At 37.4% G+C, this 19,795-nt stretch overlaps 1 protein-coding gene across 1 annotated transcript in view; it reads left to right on the top strand.

The window, feature by feature from the left end:
• GNA13 (G protein subunit alpha 13) overlaps positions 1 to 19,795 on the top strand; it is a 35,584-nt gene that overhangs the window by 10,076 nt on the left and 5,713 nt on the right. Inside the window, exon 3 of the mRNA XM_019637773.1 lies at positions 18,264 to 18,314. Coding sequence (XP_019493318.1) covers positions 18,264 to 18,314 — 51 coding nt within the window. The remainder of the gene's footprint in view (positions 1 to 18,263; positions 18,315 to 19,795) is intronic.

Raw genomic sequence — 19,795 nt, forward strand, 5'->3', positions numbered from 1 at the left:
ATATATCTGTTTGTTTTGCAAGATGCCTTTTTTCAGGAGTATTTGTTACATCTGCATTAGCAGAGTGTCATTAGAATGGGCTGATACAGATCAAGAAAATAGTTTTGTTTTGAGAACTGACTTTTAGTAGCCTTGGCTAAAGTTACCAGTCTGCTGCAGTGATATCAGTTGTTTATCTTAATCTGTCAAATTTAATCTCTCTTAGCAAAATGAATAAAAAAATTTTAAATCAGTGCAGTGGGTGCACTTTTTCATCCCCAACTACTCTACGATAGGTGCAAATACTTGAGTAGAATTACTCTTACTTGATTTTGGTTTTCGGTCTTAGTCATAAGACCTGTGTACTTTGTTTTGTTAAATGAAACTTTAGTTTGTATTTTCCAAACAAATTAGAAAATAACCATGTTCAAATTTATTGATATATTTTACCTATTATAAAACATATTTACAAATGATTAAAATTGATGACATTAAAATTTGACATGGTTTTCTCCTATGCTGTGGGATAAAGTGGAGTTAAGTGGCCACCAGATTAGTGTCCTGGCTCTGTCACCCACTTTGTGAGCGTGGGCAAGTCCCTCAGGGTCTTACATTTCTGTTTCTGCAACTGGAAAATGGGGGTGATTGGAAGACCTACTATTGTTTAGGGATGTAAAAAGTCTTTGACACAGTGCCTGACATGCACTGTCTATTATCATTAGCCATATGCACATAAACCATAAGTAGCTTTTTAAAAAACAAGACACTGTTAGCTTTGATTTGATACACTCTATTAACTTGATTACCAGTATATTTAGAAAATTCTGAATTCTAAGTAATGCGGAATATGGCTTACATTCTCATTAGACCCTATGTGGTCTCCAGTAAAGGTAGCACATCCAAAAGGGATTTGAGGTTTTCATTGCTACGCTGCTGCTTGTTGCCTTCTCATGTCACTGCTGGCCTTTCAATCTGACGTGTAGATGGAAGTGGCCAAATCCTTATCTTCCTGCTGGAGGCGTGGTACCACCTTTGGCCTAGGCGCACTCTGCCGCGCCCACTGAATGTGCTGCTCTTTCTGTCCCCTTCCTCCTCCCCTGGCTGGAAATCCTCCACCTGCACGCGAAGACTCTCTTCCTCTCTGCCATTTCCTGTGTCTGTGGTAGGCAGACGCTTTGTGAGTTCTCAGGTTAGAGGGTACTGGCCTTCTTTTTCCAAGGTAAAAAACTTCCTTATGTTTATAAAATACAGAATGATTTTTTTAAGATTTTCATGTTACTGTTTATGAGATTTTGGAACTTCTGACCATTTTGTATAAAAACCAACTAGAAACCTTAGTCTGACAGAATTTCCTACTTTTCTCATGGAGCAAAATAAACAAATTTCAAATTTACTCCCCTAAGGCGGGGGACGGGCAGACGGACATTTTATTGATTTTGGTGTTTAAAAACAATGTGAGCCAACAAACAAAACTTTTCTACCTCCCCCACCCCCTTCCCAAATAGTATAACAGTGTCTTTGGGTTCTTTGACCTGGAACAGTTATGTTATACTCAGCCTATTAATAGGGCATGTCTCTCTTAACTCTTTTAGAAAGGTTAAAGAAAAAGAGCTCGAATGATGAATAATTGGGGAGAGAGACTTTCACTTTCCTTTTCAATATCGACATTACTGTTTTCCTTTTCTCTGGGTAATCTTTTTAAAAATCATTTTTCTGTTAAATAGGACAATCTGCCTCCATAGAAGCTGTACAGAGAATCACCTAATAGAAGTTGTATGAAGAGTCTGTCATGTTATATCATCATGTGGTTTTCATTTAGGCTTCATGATGTGAAGGGTGATTGTATCCATTTATTAATGTTAAGTAAAAGAAAAACTCGTGGAAGCTACTAGCATTGAGTAACTGCAATAGGTTTTCTAAAGTGCTAGAGAATCACTCACAAGTTGTTGCCTGGCCAACTCTGTGCTACATGAGGCCCAAGAAATACAAAGATATACATGATTATACTTTGGGCAAATTGCTATTCAAATGTCTACATTCATTAAAAAAATTTTTTTGAGTGCTACGTATTCACAAAGCCGCAAATACTATTTATTCTAGCCAAAATAGTTAAGAGTAATGTGATTTACTCTATTAAGTTAAAATATAGCAATACAAATGATTTGCTATTTTGAACGTTACTAACTTGCCACATTTGCAGTAAAACTGTCTTAGTTTATTAGTTACCGCTTAAAAAATGATAGGGATTTTAAATTGTTACCATATAGATGATACACCTTTCATTCTGGACTGGGGCCAGGGGAATTATCCTTGCTTAATTTTCTTTTCTTGACTTTTAAATTATGTTATGATCATATGTTGCAACCAGTTTTGAGGTTGATGTTAAAATTTAGTAAGAAACCAAGGTCCCCACCTATTGTAGAGAATTTTGCATATTTGCCCTTAATGTAAGATATCTTTCTTTTGAAAAAGAAGGCTTTTAATTAAAAAAAAAAAAAAACACCAAAAACTTTCATTGCGCAGAAACGTATTTTTTGATAGGAATATATATATCCATCTGATAGTTTTGTATGTGTTTATACTTTATACTATAAGCGGTATCAAGGTTTAGAGCATTATTTTGAATATCCATTTTCATAATGGTAATCTGAATTCTTTTCTCCTCAAATGTCAAAAGTGAGGAGCAAATGCAAAAGACACTGAGGGCAAGAAGGCCTTGGGTGGCAGATCTCAGGAGGTCTGTTATCCTTTAACAAGCCTGGCAACAGTTAACTGGCAGCTTTCAGCAGCCATTCAGTAATGTGTTACTGAACACCCGTCAATGACCCAGGCACTTTTTTGCAGGCTGGGTGTTTGCTAGTGAACCACATGAAAGCGCTGATCTTATTGGGTTGTCGGAAAAGTCATGATGTATTGTTTCTATGTTTTTCGTTGCAAAAATACTCCATGACTTTTCCGACAACCCAATAGATGCTGGTTGGAGGAACTTACATTAAATAGGCAAGGAAATAAATAATCCCACGAACGATAAGTGCTCTGAAGGAGAAGAAAAGGACCAGTGACAGAAGAGGATGGTCTAAGGAGGTGGACATTTAAGATCCCGTTGGGTGGGTGAGAAAGGGTCAGCCAGGCCAGGAGAGGAGGAGATCGGCAGAAGAAGGAGTGACTTCATGCAGGACCTAAGGCGGGAAACGCTTGCTGGAGTGTGGGCATCAGCGCGAAGTGAGAAGAGCAGCCGGCCAGCAATACCGAGAACCTTGGTACTAACCTGGATGCTGAGCAGTTCCAGAGTTATGTGGTAGCCGTAGCGATGAAGGGAAGGCAGTGGATTCAGGGAATCAAGGTATGCTTTACAGGGGCAATCAGTGGGATTCTGATAGATGGGATAGGAGATGCGGGAGATAGGCTATGTTAAGAGTGACTTGGGTTTCTGGTTTTAGCAACCAGGCAGATGGTGGTGCTTTTTGCTGAAATGAAAAGACTATGAAAAGAATTTGAGGGGGAAGATTAAGACTTTCGTTTGGGTTGAGATCTCTGTGAGACATACAGATGGAATCAGATAGGCAGTTTGATACACTTGTCTGGAATCCAGAAGAGAGCTTTGGGCTAGCGGTAGAAATGCAGGAGTTGTTTTCAGGTGATCTTTAAAGTCTATAGGATGCATGCAATTACTCAGGGAAAGGGTGTAAAAAGAGATGAGGGCTCAGGATTGAGGAACCTTCAACATTTTGAGAATGTTCACAGGTGATGCAAACAATGGCCAGAAAGGTAGGAGAAATTCAGGAACATGTAATGCCAGGGGAGCTAGGAAACTGTGTTAGGGAAGAAAAACATGGTCAACGATGCCACATGCCACTGAGAGGTAAAGACTGACATGCCCATTGATTTTGGCCACAGGGAGCTTATTGCTGACTGTGGCAGGTGACATGGTGAGAGGGAGAAGCCAGGCTGGAGGGGTTGAAAAGGGAAGAGAAGTGAGGAAGTAGAGAAGATCCACTTGAAATCAAGCTGACTGTTCTCATTTCCCTTTTGCAGTACTTTCAACCACCTGGCTTAGCAAGTTGGGTTTATTTTTTTCAAGGCTTTTTAAAAGTTCAAGAGGACATTTATGTTCACCGGTCTCTTTGACTCTCACTCTCAGAAGAAGAGTTAATATCAGTTAATAATGTCATTAACCTGTTATGCCAGGGGAAGACAGAAGACCTTTCACTGTACTTGATTTTTTTCTTATGACCATTTCTTATTTAGTGAGGGCAATAAGTCGATCAGTTATATACGTGACACTCATTCATTTCTTTGTTCCTTCAGCAAACATGTATTGAATACCTGCCTGTACTACCTTTTGGGCTGAGTAGGTCCTGAGAACTCAAGAACTGCCTGCTTGGCTGTCTTAATGGAGGCTCTGAATCTAGTGGGGAGCAGATAAATGATGATAAATGCTGTGGTATCCTGCATTTGTAGCTTTTCTGCCAAGAGGATGCAGAATCACTAAGTGTTTCCTAATCTAGAAAAGACCTAAGAGAGCATGTAGTCCAGTTCACTTCATGTCGTACGTAAAACACAGGTCCGTAGAGGTTAAGGTCACAGCTAGTAGTTTTGATGAAGGAGCCATGATTCAAACTCAGGGCTGAAGGACTACGTAGTCCATGTCTGATATTCCCTACCATGCCTTCCTGCATCCCTTAATGACACAACCACATAGTGACTTGGAAACAGGAACTGATATAACAGTAATAAATTTTGAGCTATTTCCCACCTTCTTGAGTATTTAAAACATTCACAAGTTGTGTTGCTTTGCTGTCTGACGGGATTGCTTGGCGGATGGGGAGTTAATGCTTATTAGGTAAGCTGTGGAGCTTCTGTGCTAGTGAGAACTTACGATGATGGATTGCACACTAACCTGGGAATAAAGTGATCTGGGTTTTCCTCTCATCTGCTGTGTGATCTTAGGCATAGAATTACTTTATTAGTTAATGTAAATTCATGTTGATTATTGTGTAATGTTTGAGTTGTGGGGATTTCAGGATTTGTTGTAGCACATCATAGGGCAGAACTTTCTATCTGGTGTGTATCACAAGGACTTCTGGGTATTGTGAAGTGCTCTTATAGGCCTGTCTATTGAGATAGCAGGGGAATTGAAACTATATTTGGGAAGTATGACCTGTGTTGAAAGACTTTTTTTTCCTTTTTCTTTTTTAACAATTGAGGTCTTTTTTTTTTTCTTTTTTCTTTTTTTCAGAATCAAAAATTCTACTGAAAAGCTCTAGTCCTGGCAAAGCTGAATGTTTCTTATTTATATATTGTTGGAAATGTATATGTGACCCTTTCAGAAAACTATTTAAATTTTTAGGAATTTCTCAGAACTCTAAGCTTTTTAGTGTTATGTGAAAATTGAAAAGTAGGAAAGTTGTTTTGTTTTTGAAGGAATAACTTATCGGCTTCGTAATCCAAATCAGCTTTTTTTTAAATTTAAATTTTAAAACATGTGTGTCCATTATAGAAAATCATCTAGTTAGCCACTATTACCACCACCCCAAGACATCTTTGTTGACATTTTGGTGTATTTCCTTCCGGTATTTGAATACAGTATTGGATGTTGAGATAAACTTTCCTGTACTTTCTGTACAATTTTATATCCTGTTCATTTCATGTTGCAACATTAGCATTTCCTGGAGGAGGTAATTTTCTCAGAGGACTGGTAATGCATTCTTCTAGAAATGGATGTGAATTTTTGACTTAAATGGAAAATTCTTTTCTGTTTTTTTTTTTTAATGAACAGAAAGTGGTGATGCTAAATGGTAACAAGAAATAAATATGGCATAAATCTTACCATGTTGCTACCCTGTTGAGCAGTATTTTATGTATCATGTCAGAACTAGCCCATTTCTGCAATACTAAACTCCTTCCTCACATTTAAATTTTGTATTTCATTTCTTAGAGAAGGAGACTTTGAAATGAAATGCTAGCCTCTACTCTGAAACCTGTATGATTTTAAAGAAGGGGTTGTAATTCTTATAAAGACTTTTGAGAATAATTGATACGTAAGATAACAAAATTAAATAGCTTATCATTATTAGATACGTTTTCATAAGATGTATATCTATCCAAAAATGCTTATTAGACATACAGCTAAGCTTTTTTCTAGTCTCTCTAGGATGAAGCATTAATGAAATAGGTTCTTCTTTCTTGTGACTTCTGTAGTAGAATTACTAAGCTGCGTATATTTTGTGTTCTGTGTAAGTTGGAATCTGGTGGGACTACAGGAACACTCAGAAAACTAAGATCGTTAGCCTTAAATTATTTGGTTATAAGTCTAATAGAAAATCTTGATATAAAAAGGAATTTATTAATTTGTGAGCAGTGGCAAGGGAAGGCAGTTTACAAAGTAAAATGATAATTCTTTTCCAAAAATCTGTTATTTCTAATTTTGTGCACTAGTTTGTTTTTATAGCTTATATACAAGAAAGAATTGAAATTGTCTAAATTAGATAGGTATTCTTCTGGAAGTTCTATTTAGGGTATTATAAACTATGTTAGATTAATCTGGAAAGGTATTTAATTTGAAAAATATTTTCAAATATAGGGGTGGTTTGTGTTGTTGTAACTGATTAATTTTGGCTCTTTTGGAAGTTTTAAGTGATGCATATAGAAAATGCTCACAAGAAATTTGAAACTCTGCATTCAGTTGGAGTCTACATAATTTTGACCTATATACAGAACAACAAAAAATAGCTTATATTTCTTAAAATATAAGTAAATACTGTCTTGCTTCTCGTGAACCAAACAAAAAGGCATGAGTGGTAGGTAGTACTTTATGCTTTAATGATAAAGATGACAATATTACCCTTATTAAAAACATGTGCTGTGTGTCACATCAATACTTTATAATCCTTTTTCCAGAGAAAAATGAATACAGAAAGTCATTAAACAAAAATGTAGGTCATCTCAAAGATAAGGAAAAATAAAATAGGTCCTTTGTGAAGACCAGGCAAATGAGAATGTTGGAAGGGCAGCAAATGAAAAGAAGGGAAACTGTTCCATGGCAGGCTCTGAGAATCAGGAGAGTCTGATGCCTGCCCAGTGTGTAAAACTAGCCTCTTTATTTTGTTTTATTTTGAAATTAAAATTAAGGGGGGAAAGACATGGAACCTATCATAGATGTGGTATATGTCAAATATTTGAAATAGTATGACTCCGTGATTCTTTTTACTTTAGTCATTTTCAAAGCTATGAACAAACTCTTTAAATATACTTAGGCCTAATTTTATGTTTATTGTTTTTAAGGAATTAAGTATAATGTTATAATCTTAGATTTCAGATAAATAATGTGAGCAGAGCAATATCTTGTTATATTTCATATTTTCATGTGAGAATATGTGAAGAGACAATCCAGGACAAATAGGATGTGAAACTGAGTCTTTAAATAATCAATGTTACCTTCTGTATTTGTTGCTAGCCATTGCCTTAGATCCTTTCCTTAGATTGAAATGAAGAGTCTTGATTCATTAACCAACTTTAGCCCCAAGCCTTTCATTTTGTACCTTATTTATGTTTGGCATTTGAGTCTTACTGTAAAACTTATATAAGTAAATGCTAGATGGAAAAACTTGTATTACACAAAGTGTATACATAGAATATTGTCCTAAAGGCTCCTTATTGAGATGTGCCTACTAAGATACTTGCAGGGCTTAAATTACTAGTATATACAAATGTGACATTGACTTTAAAAAAAAAACAAAAACCTATCGGTCACTTTTAAAGGCAAGTTAATAAGTTTCCTACTGAATAGATTTCTCCAAACATATGCTTAATAAAGCCTGCTTAATGACTATTCAGAAAACATTTTGAGCTGGCTTGGTTTGGGGATTATAAGACTGATGAAAATTAGGCATATTACAGGTATACAAAAGCCTTATTATGGCAATAGATGGAATACAATATGGCAATACAATCCCAATTATAATTCATTTAAGGAATAAACGAGGTTTCTGGTTTTCTCTCTCATCACTTGATATTTTTTTCCTCTTTGAAATATTCCAAACTTGCAAATAGAAGGACTTAATATATATGGAAACTGTGTAAGCCACTTTAGACCATTAGATTTAGCCATTTTAGAACACAAACATCTATTTTGTAGTTTATTAGTACTAGGAAATGTTTTACTGTTTAAAGTTCTTTACTAGTGGTTGGTTCTCTATATAAAAGAGAAATGATATTATCTTTGAGTTACGCTGTCATCTTCAGAATCACATACTTAGATTTCAAAAGAGAAATTTCTAATTGCTTAATTATCTTGGTAGTATAGATTTTCTCTGAATTTTATTTTATTTTTTTACCTGAAATACCACAAGCACCTAGATTTTCTCTGAATTTTAATATATGTTGTACTGTCATACATTTAAACAAAAAATTAAGGTGATGCTAGTCTCATAACCAAAAGGGCCTCAATACATAAAAATAGGATACTTTTTAATTTACTTATTTTATTTTTTCTAATTGACTTATTTTTTTTTTAAAGATTTTATTGGGGAATTGGGGGAGAGGAACAGCCAAGTTGTTGTCCTTCAATCTTAGTTGTGGAGGGCGCAGCTAGCTCAGCTCCAAATCTGGTCGCCATCTGGCCACCTGTCGGCAGCCCATGGCCACTCAGCTCAAGGTGCTGTGTTCAATCTTTAGTTGTGGGTGGGCCTAGCCCACCATCCCATACGGGAGTCAAACTGGGAACCTTGTTGCTAAGAGTGCACACTCTAACCACTGAGCCATCAGCCGCCGCTGTAGCTCACCATCTCATGCAGGGGTCGAACCAGCAGCCTTGTTAGGAGCACGTGCTCTCACCAGCTGAGCCATCCTGTCACCTATTGGCAGCTCAGCGGCAGCTCAGCTTGGGCACAGCTCACTGGTCCATGTGGGAATCAAACCGGCGACCCTGTTGCTCAGAGCTCATGCTCTTACCCAACTGAGCCACTCGGCCGGCCCCTAATTGACTTATTTTTTCACAGTGAACCTTCTGCCTTTACAGACTACTTAATCAGCTTGCAATTAAATTCTGAATATTTTACAAGATTAAACCATGGTAGTTCATTGTAGTAGCAAACTAAAATCTGATACATTACTTACACTGGGCATTTGACTGAATTTTATTTGACCCTTTCATTCTACAGTGTTAAGTTTTACCCATTTACCAGGTAACAATGAGTGCTTCTTATTAAGCATTTTGAATTGCTCTATTTACCAGTCATGCAAAGTTTAGGTGTCTGTTGTAGGAGCAAATTAATTTTGTAAGTTCAGTTGAGGTTTTAAGTTCCTTACGGTCCTATGCTAAACTATGAGTAACAGTTCTAATAATTTTTCTCATTTGTAGTTTTATAGCAGCTTAACAGTGTTACAAACTGGAGTACCAGGTTCATTAATTTTTAACCACAAAAATCTTGGATTAAGCTTTGAAAGCTATGGACTATGGTGGACATTTGAAAATAAGCTCTAGGGATGTGGAGAGGAAGGCAGCTAGAACTGCAGTAAAGTATGTCTGAATTACCATATCAATTTTCAAAAAGAGAAAGGGAAAGTTCTATTTGTAGACTTAATTCTACTGTTTATATGTCATAATTCAGGTAGGCCAAATGAAGGCCTGATGTTTTCTTTGTAAGTCCTAATCGAATGTAAATGTTGCTTGAAACCTACTTTTGTAATAAGATAAAGCTAAATAAGTTCCTGATCTAGTTTTTTCATATTCTTGGCATTTTTACAAGGCTTAAAAAATAACCCCAGCTAATTGGGTGTAATCGGTACCAAATGATGAACTTAATGTAAAATCCAATTGTAAGATGAATGTCCAGCTCTGAACTGACGCTAGGGATGGCTACATCAGACTCACTTCTCTTAGAGCTTAAGATACTGATTTGGAAGATGTGCGTTAGGCCTGGGAATGTGGTTTTTTAACAAGCACATTAGGCAGTTCCGGTACAGTGTCAGGATTAAGAACCATCGGTTGAGGGGCCGGCCGAGTGGTGCGTTGGTTAAGAGTTGGCTTGGGACGCCAGCTCTGAGTAGCTGGACCCTGGTTCGGATCCCACATGAGGGCCAGTGACTCTGCGCCCTCTACAGCTAAGATGGTGAACATCAGCTCCACCTGGAGCTGGGCTGCCATGAGTCGCCGGCGACGGAGTAGGCTGCAGTGGGGCTGGCCGGCAGCTGGCATGAGCTTTCGTGAGCTGTCATGAGCCGCTGTGAGTGACCGTGCAATGGCCGGCGAGTGACTGCCTCACCCGGGAAGGGCGCAATGATAATACCAACATGGGCCAGTGAAGCAACGTCCTCCACAACTAGACTGAAGAACAAAAGGACAGCAACTTGTCTGTTCCTCTTCCCCGATTCTCTAACGCTGTTCCCCTTCCCCAATTCCTCAATAAAATCTTAAAAAAAAAAAAAAAAAAGAACCATGGGTCAAAAACAAGAGTGAGGAAACTGCTTCTGTGAATGGCCAGGTAGGATGATGTTTTAGACTTCACATGCCAAGAGACGAAATCCAAGAGTATTATGTAGGTATTTACATAAGAAAGGAGAACACAAATTTCCACAACTTTTTTTATTGGTGAAACTCAAAATATTATAACAATAAAATTGCATCCAGTGTTTTATAATACAGGGTTACTAATAAGAGGAATGGGATTCTTTGGCAGAGGTATAACATCTTATTTCACTGGGTTCAAAGTTTAGTGTGCCCTATCAAAATCGGTTCCAAAATGTTCATCCATGAATGTTGATCTGTGATGAAATTTGACACATTTCATCCTTGAAAATGCCTTCACACAGATGGTAGGTACTGCCGAGTGAGTGTATGAGTTTAACTGAGCATAGTCACTGCTTGGGGGACAGTTACAAAATTCTGTCAGATTCTCCTCCATGCTTGCCTCCTGGCATGTTATTTACATTGAAAATTAACCATTTCCGATTGAAGGTTAGGCGGAAGCTCCTCTTTGCACTGTTAAACGGATTTTGAAATATGGAAATTTCTTTTGCACTTGTATTGGTGTCTGGAAGATGCTGCAGGAACTATAATCTGATTTTTGAAGTATGTATCTGCTACAAATTTGTGTAAGAATGGAGGCCTCACTTCACGTTAACTTTTGACAGCAAACAAAGTGTATAAAGCAGTTTGACATTGCATATGATTCAAGTAATACTAGTTGTTGAAATGACTTGACCACAGTATGTTTTGCCTTTTAATTTTGAACTGGATTCATGAAGAAATATAATCAGTTTTTCCCTAAAGCTAATTTCCATAGCCATTCAGTGGTCTACATTAGTGTTTGAAGGTAATCCTTGTTTGGGAAAAATTTAATTTCACCCATTAGTTAAAAAAATCTCAGTGAAAATTTACCTCTGCTTAGCCATTAAACTGTGTAATAGGGCAAGCCAGCATATTCAGCCTGTAGTTCTGACAAATTTATGGAGCTGATGATGGCCAAGTCCATGACAGCAAATTAAATTTATTATTGACACTACTGGTTTGATAACACAGGATAGATTTATATGATTCCTACAGAGTACCTACTGGTGAATAATACAGCGCATAACCATTTTCACAGTCTTTGTAAATTTGCCCTCTTTCTGCTCCATAGTTTTACCACCACCAGTTGTAACACACCCTAGCATATTACACATAGGTTGTGCTGATGTAGTGTTTTCTCAGCTTCATTGAAAACATTGTCATCTGTTCTTCTACACTAATTATTCATTCAGGCTAATTGTTTAGTCACTTCAGACTTGGCATTGATTCCTTGAGTAAACAACTGAGCAGCAAATGGTAGTCTATGCTTGGCTAACAAATAAACTACTTGGAAGTTTACTTTGATTGCAGTCTCATTTTTTTTCATGTTTTGGCTTTTGTGAAGAAACTGCTGTGAATAAACTAGTCCATTAAAAATTTTGTATGTTTTCTGACCATTGCTTTCCTGTGAGTTAGGATTATTTTGAAGGGTGCTTAGTATGGTAATGGTGACGTCCATTATCTTGTTTTAGCATAGCTACAGTGTCTGCATAAAAAATACAGCACCGTCTAATTTGGTAGAAGAATTATCCACATTCCATTGTACCTCAAAAGCATGGCATTTGAAGTCCTCTTTTCTTTTTTGCTTTTTGTTTGATGAATGTGCACTAGCAATAAAAAAAAAATCATGTGTGGCAATACTAGTGACACTCAAAAACATTTTCAAGTTATAAGTGGGTCAGCGCGATTTGTAGTGCACAGTGAAGAGAGCCTCTGTTGGGACTGCCCTCATGGCCGCTGAGGCACGGAAGCAGCCGGAGACAGCACACAGACAGATAAGCATGGCCATGTTCCAGTGCCGTGTTATTTATGGACACTGACATTTGAATTTCATATCGTTTTCAGATGTCACAAAATTTTAGATTTTTTTTTCCCCAACCATTTAGAAATGAGCCGCACAAAACAGGCAGTGAGTGGACCAGATTTGGCCTGTGGGTCCTAGTCGGAGGACCCGTGTTTAGAATATAGAAACATGGAAGGACTACTCCAGTGGCTCGCAGCCAACCTTTCGTTCTGCCACAGCGGTAATTCACTGCCTCTTGTACTTGCACATTCTTTTCTTATCGCACCATGAGGGGGACCATTTTAAAGCTCCTATTACGTATTGCCAAATTGCTTTTTAGACTATGTATGCCTTGCCTTTTACAAACCTGTATTTGATCATTTTCTGTAGAGACTTGAGAAGTTTAGGCCAGACTTTAAAGTTAAAAATCTCTGCTTTGTACCTATACTGTATAAGTAGAGTTGTCCCCTTCCTGTTAACATAAAGCTGCCAGTGTTTGAGTATATTCTTCTAAAAAAGCAGACAATTTCTTCTTGTTTATTCTTTGGCTGCCCAGCCTAAATTCTACATCCTTTTAAAGCAGTATACTCTAAATCCTGTCCTGGATATATTTTAGCTGTGCAGAAGACAGCATTGAATAAATCCGTCTCCCGTTTAGTAACTGGGCAGAAAAATTGCCAAGTCTCGCTGTAACTGCACATTTGTCTACTAGATATTATTTTCTAATTTGTTTTCTCAGACTTTCCGTTACCTTTAAACTCAGGGCTTCTGACCCATTTTGTCTTTGCAAGCAAAGACAGCATTTTTTTTACACATGATTCTGGTGAATGGGGGGCAACATTGAGGCCGTTTCTAGTTTAGACGCAACTTTGTATAGTTTATACAACATATCTAGTTCATAGAACTAATAGAAATTTTTAAATTCAAAGGGGCTGGGCTGGAGCTAGTTTTATCTGTCATTTTATTCTCGAGTTAAGCTCACCGTTGTGCATTGGCTTTGTCAATAGCAAGCCTATCTTGTGACTACGTAGAACCCAAGTCCACTGGCTGCTATGCCGTTGTTTTAGGTGGAATGTAAATATCCACAGTGTAAAATACCGGAAGACTTTCAGGTGCCATGCTGCTTTATACTGTTTAGCCTTACCTACAGGAACCTAGAAAGTTACCTCAACATTCCGAACAGAGAACGAAAGAACCAAAGGATGACATAGAACATCTTAAACTTAAAAAGTCTTGAGCATGAAATGGCTTTTCTTTGGAATTCTATTAAAAATTAACTTCAGTAACATAAAACAGACTGGGGAAAGGTATAATAGTCTTAAGTCATAACCAACAAAAATTGAATCTTAAACACATCCTATTTCTTGCCCAATACGTGAAATTATTTTCTTCTGTATTAGCCGAGCAACACATATAAGAGGCCGAGCAACACAACTTGAATAATAAGAAAAGTGAATTTAAGATAAATAGACACATAGCTCTAAGGAAAGGAGAGCTTAAATTTAACTCAGTTTACAAACAGAAATTGTTGCCTAGGGCTGAACTTCAGTGAATGAATATCTATCGAATCATAGAACTTCCTCATTTTACTGCTGGTTCAATTGAGGCCCAGAGAAGTTTAGAATAGAATTCACATCTTTCCCGTAAAATTAATATGAGACAGCTAGAAGACTCGATCACTTCTGAAACTGTTAGGAAGAAATATTTGGGGTCAATTTTCCCCTAGTACTTCATACTTCATTCACCACATACTTTTGGGGAGGAAGGTGAGGAGGCTACCAGGTGCTAGGCACTGAACTAGGTATAAGATTTGCATAAGGGCACTAATGCACAAACAAGGCAACGACCAGAAGGTCTTGGGTTTACTGAGAACAGAGATGTCATTATTCTTTTTCCACATCCTTTATGGTCAAATTAAAGAACACATACATTTTATGTTTTTTAATTTGGAAATTTATTTGAGATTGTAAAAAGACAGGTTTTCTCTTTTTTCAGTAAAACTCTTTAAAGCTGCTGTAAGAAATTTTCCCTAAGTTACCTAATTCAGAAAAGTGTCCATCCTTTTATAGCTCACTTACGGTCACACATGCACGTGTGCATTTGCATGCACTCGCATGTGTGTGTTTAAAATCGTTTCCTTCAAAGTAGCTTAATTTGGGGGAATCTGATCTCTTAGCAGTATGAAGCTTTAGTTTCCAGTCCTTGCATTAAAAGATTATTAAACTGTTCCTGTCTCCCACTCTTGTTTTCTTACTAATGGAAAGATGGGTATCACCTATGATATAAAATGGTGAATTAACATCCTTCTTTTTTTCCACTTGGGAAGTTATTTTAAACCAAAATGTTTTCATATATTCAAATATGTGAATTATACATATTTTTGTTTAAATTTTATAGTCTCAAGTGCACAAAAGACTTCGTAAATAATACTAATGAAACTTCAGTAGAAGTTGAAATTTAATAATAGGAGCACGTGCATATTTCTGTAATTATTACTGTTTGATTTTGGTGAGATTATGAATTCATAATAAAGCATGTAGTAATTTGAATCCAAAAGATCTAAGATATCCCTCTTAGGGAAGAAGGTTAAATCAGGAAGCATCAGTGAAAATAACTTTAAAATATTTTTCTATATTTATATACCAAGAGATGATCAAATAGGGTCAGTTTTTCTTTTTTTGAAAATAGAATATAGTCACTCATAGAAACACAAAGTTACCTTTTTCATCTTATAAATAGCTAAAATCAAAGCATATATAATACAGATACATTCTCATTATAGTTCCTTGAGTACAGATTTTTATGGAATTAAGAAATTTTGGGATTTCAGAAAGGTAATACAGTACATGTACTGATTATGTAATATCCATAGTGTTAGCAAAACATTTGGATAGTTTCACTGAGTCGGAGAAATAAAGACTAAGGACCCTCATATCAATTCAGGTCATTTTGCTGCCAAACGAGTGTTGGGGCCAAGCTTACTACAAAAAAACTTGTGGATAAGTGGTTGTTACGGACCTTCATTTGGTAATCTGCTACTTTAACATTTAATGGTATAAATATTTCATATGTAGCCATTATGTCAAAATAATTGTTTTAGGACATTTTACTGTTAGTATGCCAAAATGTATTAAATCATTCTAAAGAGTGGGAAAATGAATTTCCAACTCTTGCTATCATAAGTAGCACTGAGTAAAATATCTCTTTGTTTGTATCATTTTGTTTATGTTGAATAAATTCCTTAGAGTGGGCAAAAGTTCATTAAAAGTTTTATGAATTATATTAATAACTTTGTAAAAAGTTTGTGTGAATTTTCAATGTCACTAGAATAAATATACCAATTCCCCTCTACCCTCAGAAACAATGGGTTGGGTATAAACATTTATTTTCTAAAAAGGGGAGGTGGTCTTGCTGCTTTAGATAATATGTTCAACTTAAGGTTACTTTAACTTTCATTTATTTGATCATTAGTTAAGATAAGCTGCAGTACTAATTGAAATAAATATTTAAATAGTTGAATTTTTATTGTTGACTTGAATATGGAATATGTAATTTTCTATTTTTTAAATTTTTTTGAGGAATTCAGGAAGGGAACAGAGTTGGGGAATCGGGGAAGGGGAACAGACAAGTTGCTGTCCTTTTGTTCTTCAGTCTAGTTGTGAAGGACGTCGCTTCACTGCCTCATGTTGGTATTACCGTTGCGCTCTTCCTGGGTGAGGCAAGTCACTTGCTGGCCATTGGACGGCAGCTCACGAAAGCTGACACCCGCTGCCGGCCAGCCCCACTGCCGCCTACACCATTGCCGGGGACTCACGGCAGCCCAGCTCCAGGTGGAGGTGTTGTTCACCATCTTAGCTGTAGAGGGCGCAGCATCACTGGCCCTCACGTGGGATCCGAACCGGCGGCCCTGCTGCTCAGAGTTCGCGCTCCCACGCCAACTCTTAACCAATGAGCCACTTGGCTGGCCTGTAATTTTCTATTTTAAACAGCTCTCTTGCTCTAGGGTCTCTAAAATGATAAGCATCAGTCACCACAATGCGGAATCGTTCAGAGTTTGTACCTTAATTTATTATAGAAGGATCTATATTCTTATATGATCTTGGCTTAATTTAGCTTCATCGTAATTTCATTAGTAATAAATTCAGTTATTTTAACTCTTGGATAGGAGAGAATCAGTAAAACAATTGTGGCAGTAAGTACAAGGCATCTTAAAAACATTTAACCTCCTTGCCTTAGGAATTCTGCAATCACCAAGGACATAATCCAAGAGCAAGTAAGTGCAATATACAACACTACCAGTCAAAAATACACTGTTTTTGAAATGTGTTAAATTTCACTTAAGATATTTAACATTATGTAAGTATTTGATCAATGTACACATTACTGAAAGGGTAACAACCACTTTATTGGTCTGACTCACACATAAATAGTGATTGTCTTTTATTATATTTGTCTAAGAAACTAACGTATATACTTCAGTATTAACAGAATTGGTAATATTTATTTGTATTTTACTTTTTTTTTCAATTGGGGAATTGGGGGATGGGAACAGCACTGGGGAATTGGGGGGAAGGGGAACAGACAAGTTGCTGTCCTTTTGTTCTTCAGTCTAGTTGTGGAGGACGTTGCTTCACTGGCCCAAGTTGGCACCATCATTGCGCTCTTCACGGACGAGGCAGATCAGTCGCTGGCTTCTGGACGGCCGCTCACTGCGGCTGCTGGCTACACACGGTAGCCCATGGCAACCCACTGCAGCAGGGGCTGCAGCCTACGCTGTCGCCGTCGACTCACGGCAGCCCAGCTCCAGGTTGAGCTGTTGTTCAGCATCTTAGCTGTAGAGGGCAGCATCACTGGCCCTCATATGTGGGATCCGAACCGGGGCTCTCTGGCATCCCAAGCCAGTTCTTAACCAACGCACCACTCAGCCGGCCCGAATTTTACTTTTTAAGTACTTTAAATGTAGAACTTCATTTACGTTGTACAAACAATCTTATAAATAATTATTGTTATTTAAAGGTTAAGGTTAAATTCCCCTTGGCCTATAAAATGTTATCCATCCAAACACAAAATTATTTTCATTAAAATGGATGACATAATGCAAAATATTTGTATAGGATTAACCAAATAATCTCTTTATTAACCCCGAGTGAATTCCTTGAAGATTTTTCTTTTCCTCTTTCCTAGAAGTCATCTTTAGATGCTGTAAATATTGTACCCATACTCCAGGTCCAGAAAAAAAGCAATATCATCTACCACTGCTTATTACTCTCTTATCTGTCCTCTGTTCAGCTATTTCCTTTTAGGAATGTATTCTCATACAGTTTAGATATTTGAAATTGCCTGGAGGTCCAATAGAAACCTGAGCTCAGAGAGAGAGGGCTGGTCGCTCAGGAAAGGAAGACCTATTGGAGATAGGAAGCTTGCAGCATTATTCAAAATCTTCTGGTGCAAGGCGTGTCTCCAGGCATATGCCTGTTCCTGGAAGACTTTTTTATGTGGTGTTCACACCTCTTCTCCGGTTTTCTCTTGCCTCTGAAGCTAACTACCACTGGTATGAACTTAAGGTAGAAAAATGTAGACAAAAAGAATCCCACTTAAGTTTTAGTTGTAGATGTATATGAGTATCTCAAAAGCAGTTGTCACCTTTTAATTACATCTTCCCTTTGGATGCATAGATAGTGATATCAAAAGCATACATGTAATCTTGTTCAAATAGATGGTCACTTGGGGTCATCACTTACGTGAAGCATCTGTGAAATTAACTGGGCTGTGGCACTCGGTGGCAGAGGCAAGCGTTTTATACGTTTTTAGTGGGGTTTAGCTGTTGAGTCTGAAATTGGTGACTAAGCAAACGATGTTTGGATTAAGCGTACAGCCAGACAATTTAGTATAAACTGTTGTAACAAAATCTTCCATTTCTAAGCCCTAATAACTTTGTTTTCTTGTTTTTAGGGTGAATCTGTAAAATATTTCCTGGATAACTTGGATAAACTTGGAGAACCAGTAAGTTTTAAACTGAATCTTTATTGCCATTTGAAAGCAGTAGTCAGGCTATTGATGATAGGGAATTGAGAACAATTATGTATCAGGCTTTTTGCTTCTTCCTTTTTCCTAGTGGCAGTATTCTGACTGTTCACGCTTCATTTTTTCTCCCTCACTATCCACATCTCTGCCATTTCCTTTAGGAATGCCCTATCCACAACTTCATGAAAGTAAAACTGTTTAGGGAAAGAAGTTTATGTTTGAAAATGAGATTGCACATTATCTGTTCTACTTCACTATCTTTTGGGGTTTTTTGTAAGCAGAAACAGGAAGAACACGGGGTTAATTGATTGAAAACCTTTCAGCAAATGGGATTTCCCATTTCAGGACTCCTTTGTGTTGAGTTACAGTGGAGGAGGCTCGATGCTGAAGAAACTCCATGATGTGGGAGAAGGGGTCGCCCTTGGGAGGCGAGGTGGTGATGTCCCCGCATGCAGCCCTCGGAGCCAGCAGCTCTGGCCCTGGCACCGTCTGCTCTCTGTAGTGCACTCATGCAGGAGGCTTCACGGGAAGAAGGGTCCCTGCTGCTTAGGAAGTGTTTGAAAGCCATTGCTCTAGAGTCATTTGTCACCTGCTAAATTTAGTATAGCTTTGTTTGCCTCCTCTTCCAGCAAATTTCAGTTATAAATTTTAATACAGTCTTACGGATTCCTTCAGGTTTTTAATTATAAAAATATAACTGAAGGAAAGCACAAAATGAAACCCATAGCAAGTATAAAAGTAACATACTAATGTAGCTAGGACATGTGAAAAAGTACTTTCTTTTTGCTCTCACAGGATAATTTTTGTATTTTCCCTTATTTTATATTTTGCTAAATTGCATTTGTCTACCCTTAAACCAGTATTTTTCTCCTTCCTCTTTCCTAGACACAGGTGTTCCAGAAATTGAGATCTCCTTACCTATGTTTACTCTGCCCACATCAGTGAAATTTTTATTGAGACTTATTTCATTGTCCCTTTTCCATCTGGTCAGATTATAAGCCTAAGTGTAGGCCAATGGACAGAAGCCTTAGTGGATCAACTAATTTTTAAGAGTTGTTTCATGTTTTCCAACCCAGACACTGCTGACTTGACCTGCCCTTCTTAATTTGCCTTTTCAGATAGGCCTTCTTTGAAAAGCATACCATTCAAAGTAGATCCCCTCTTGTTTTCAGTATCAGCCCTTTCTTTTTTCAAACTTCATTGCTCTTATTCCCGTTGGTTTATTTATTTATATGTGTATTGGTCTTTTACCCACCTCTTTCCATAAGGGCAAGGACCTCATCTCTTGATTGTGAAGAATTGAGTTCTTGATGCTTAGTGACAGTGCTTGGCACATAGTAGGCACTCAACAAATAGCTTTTGAATGAATGACTCTAGGCCAATCCCAGTCAATTTGTACCAGCTACTTAAGAGTCTTATTTTTTTTTTTTTTGTAGCTGAGCCATCCTGCCACCTGTTGG

Source organism: Hipposideros armiger, unplaced genomic scaffold (assembly GCF_001890085.2).
Source record: "Hipposideros armiger isolate ML-2016 unplaced genomic scaffold, ASM189008v1 scaffold_34, whole genome shotgun sequence".
In the NCBI taxonomy this organism is placed as follows: Eukaryota; Metazoa; Chordata; class Mammalia; order Chiroptera; family Hipposideridae; genus Hipposideros; species Hipposideros armiger.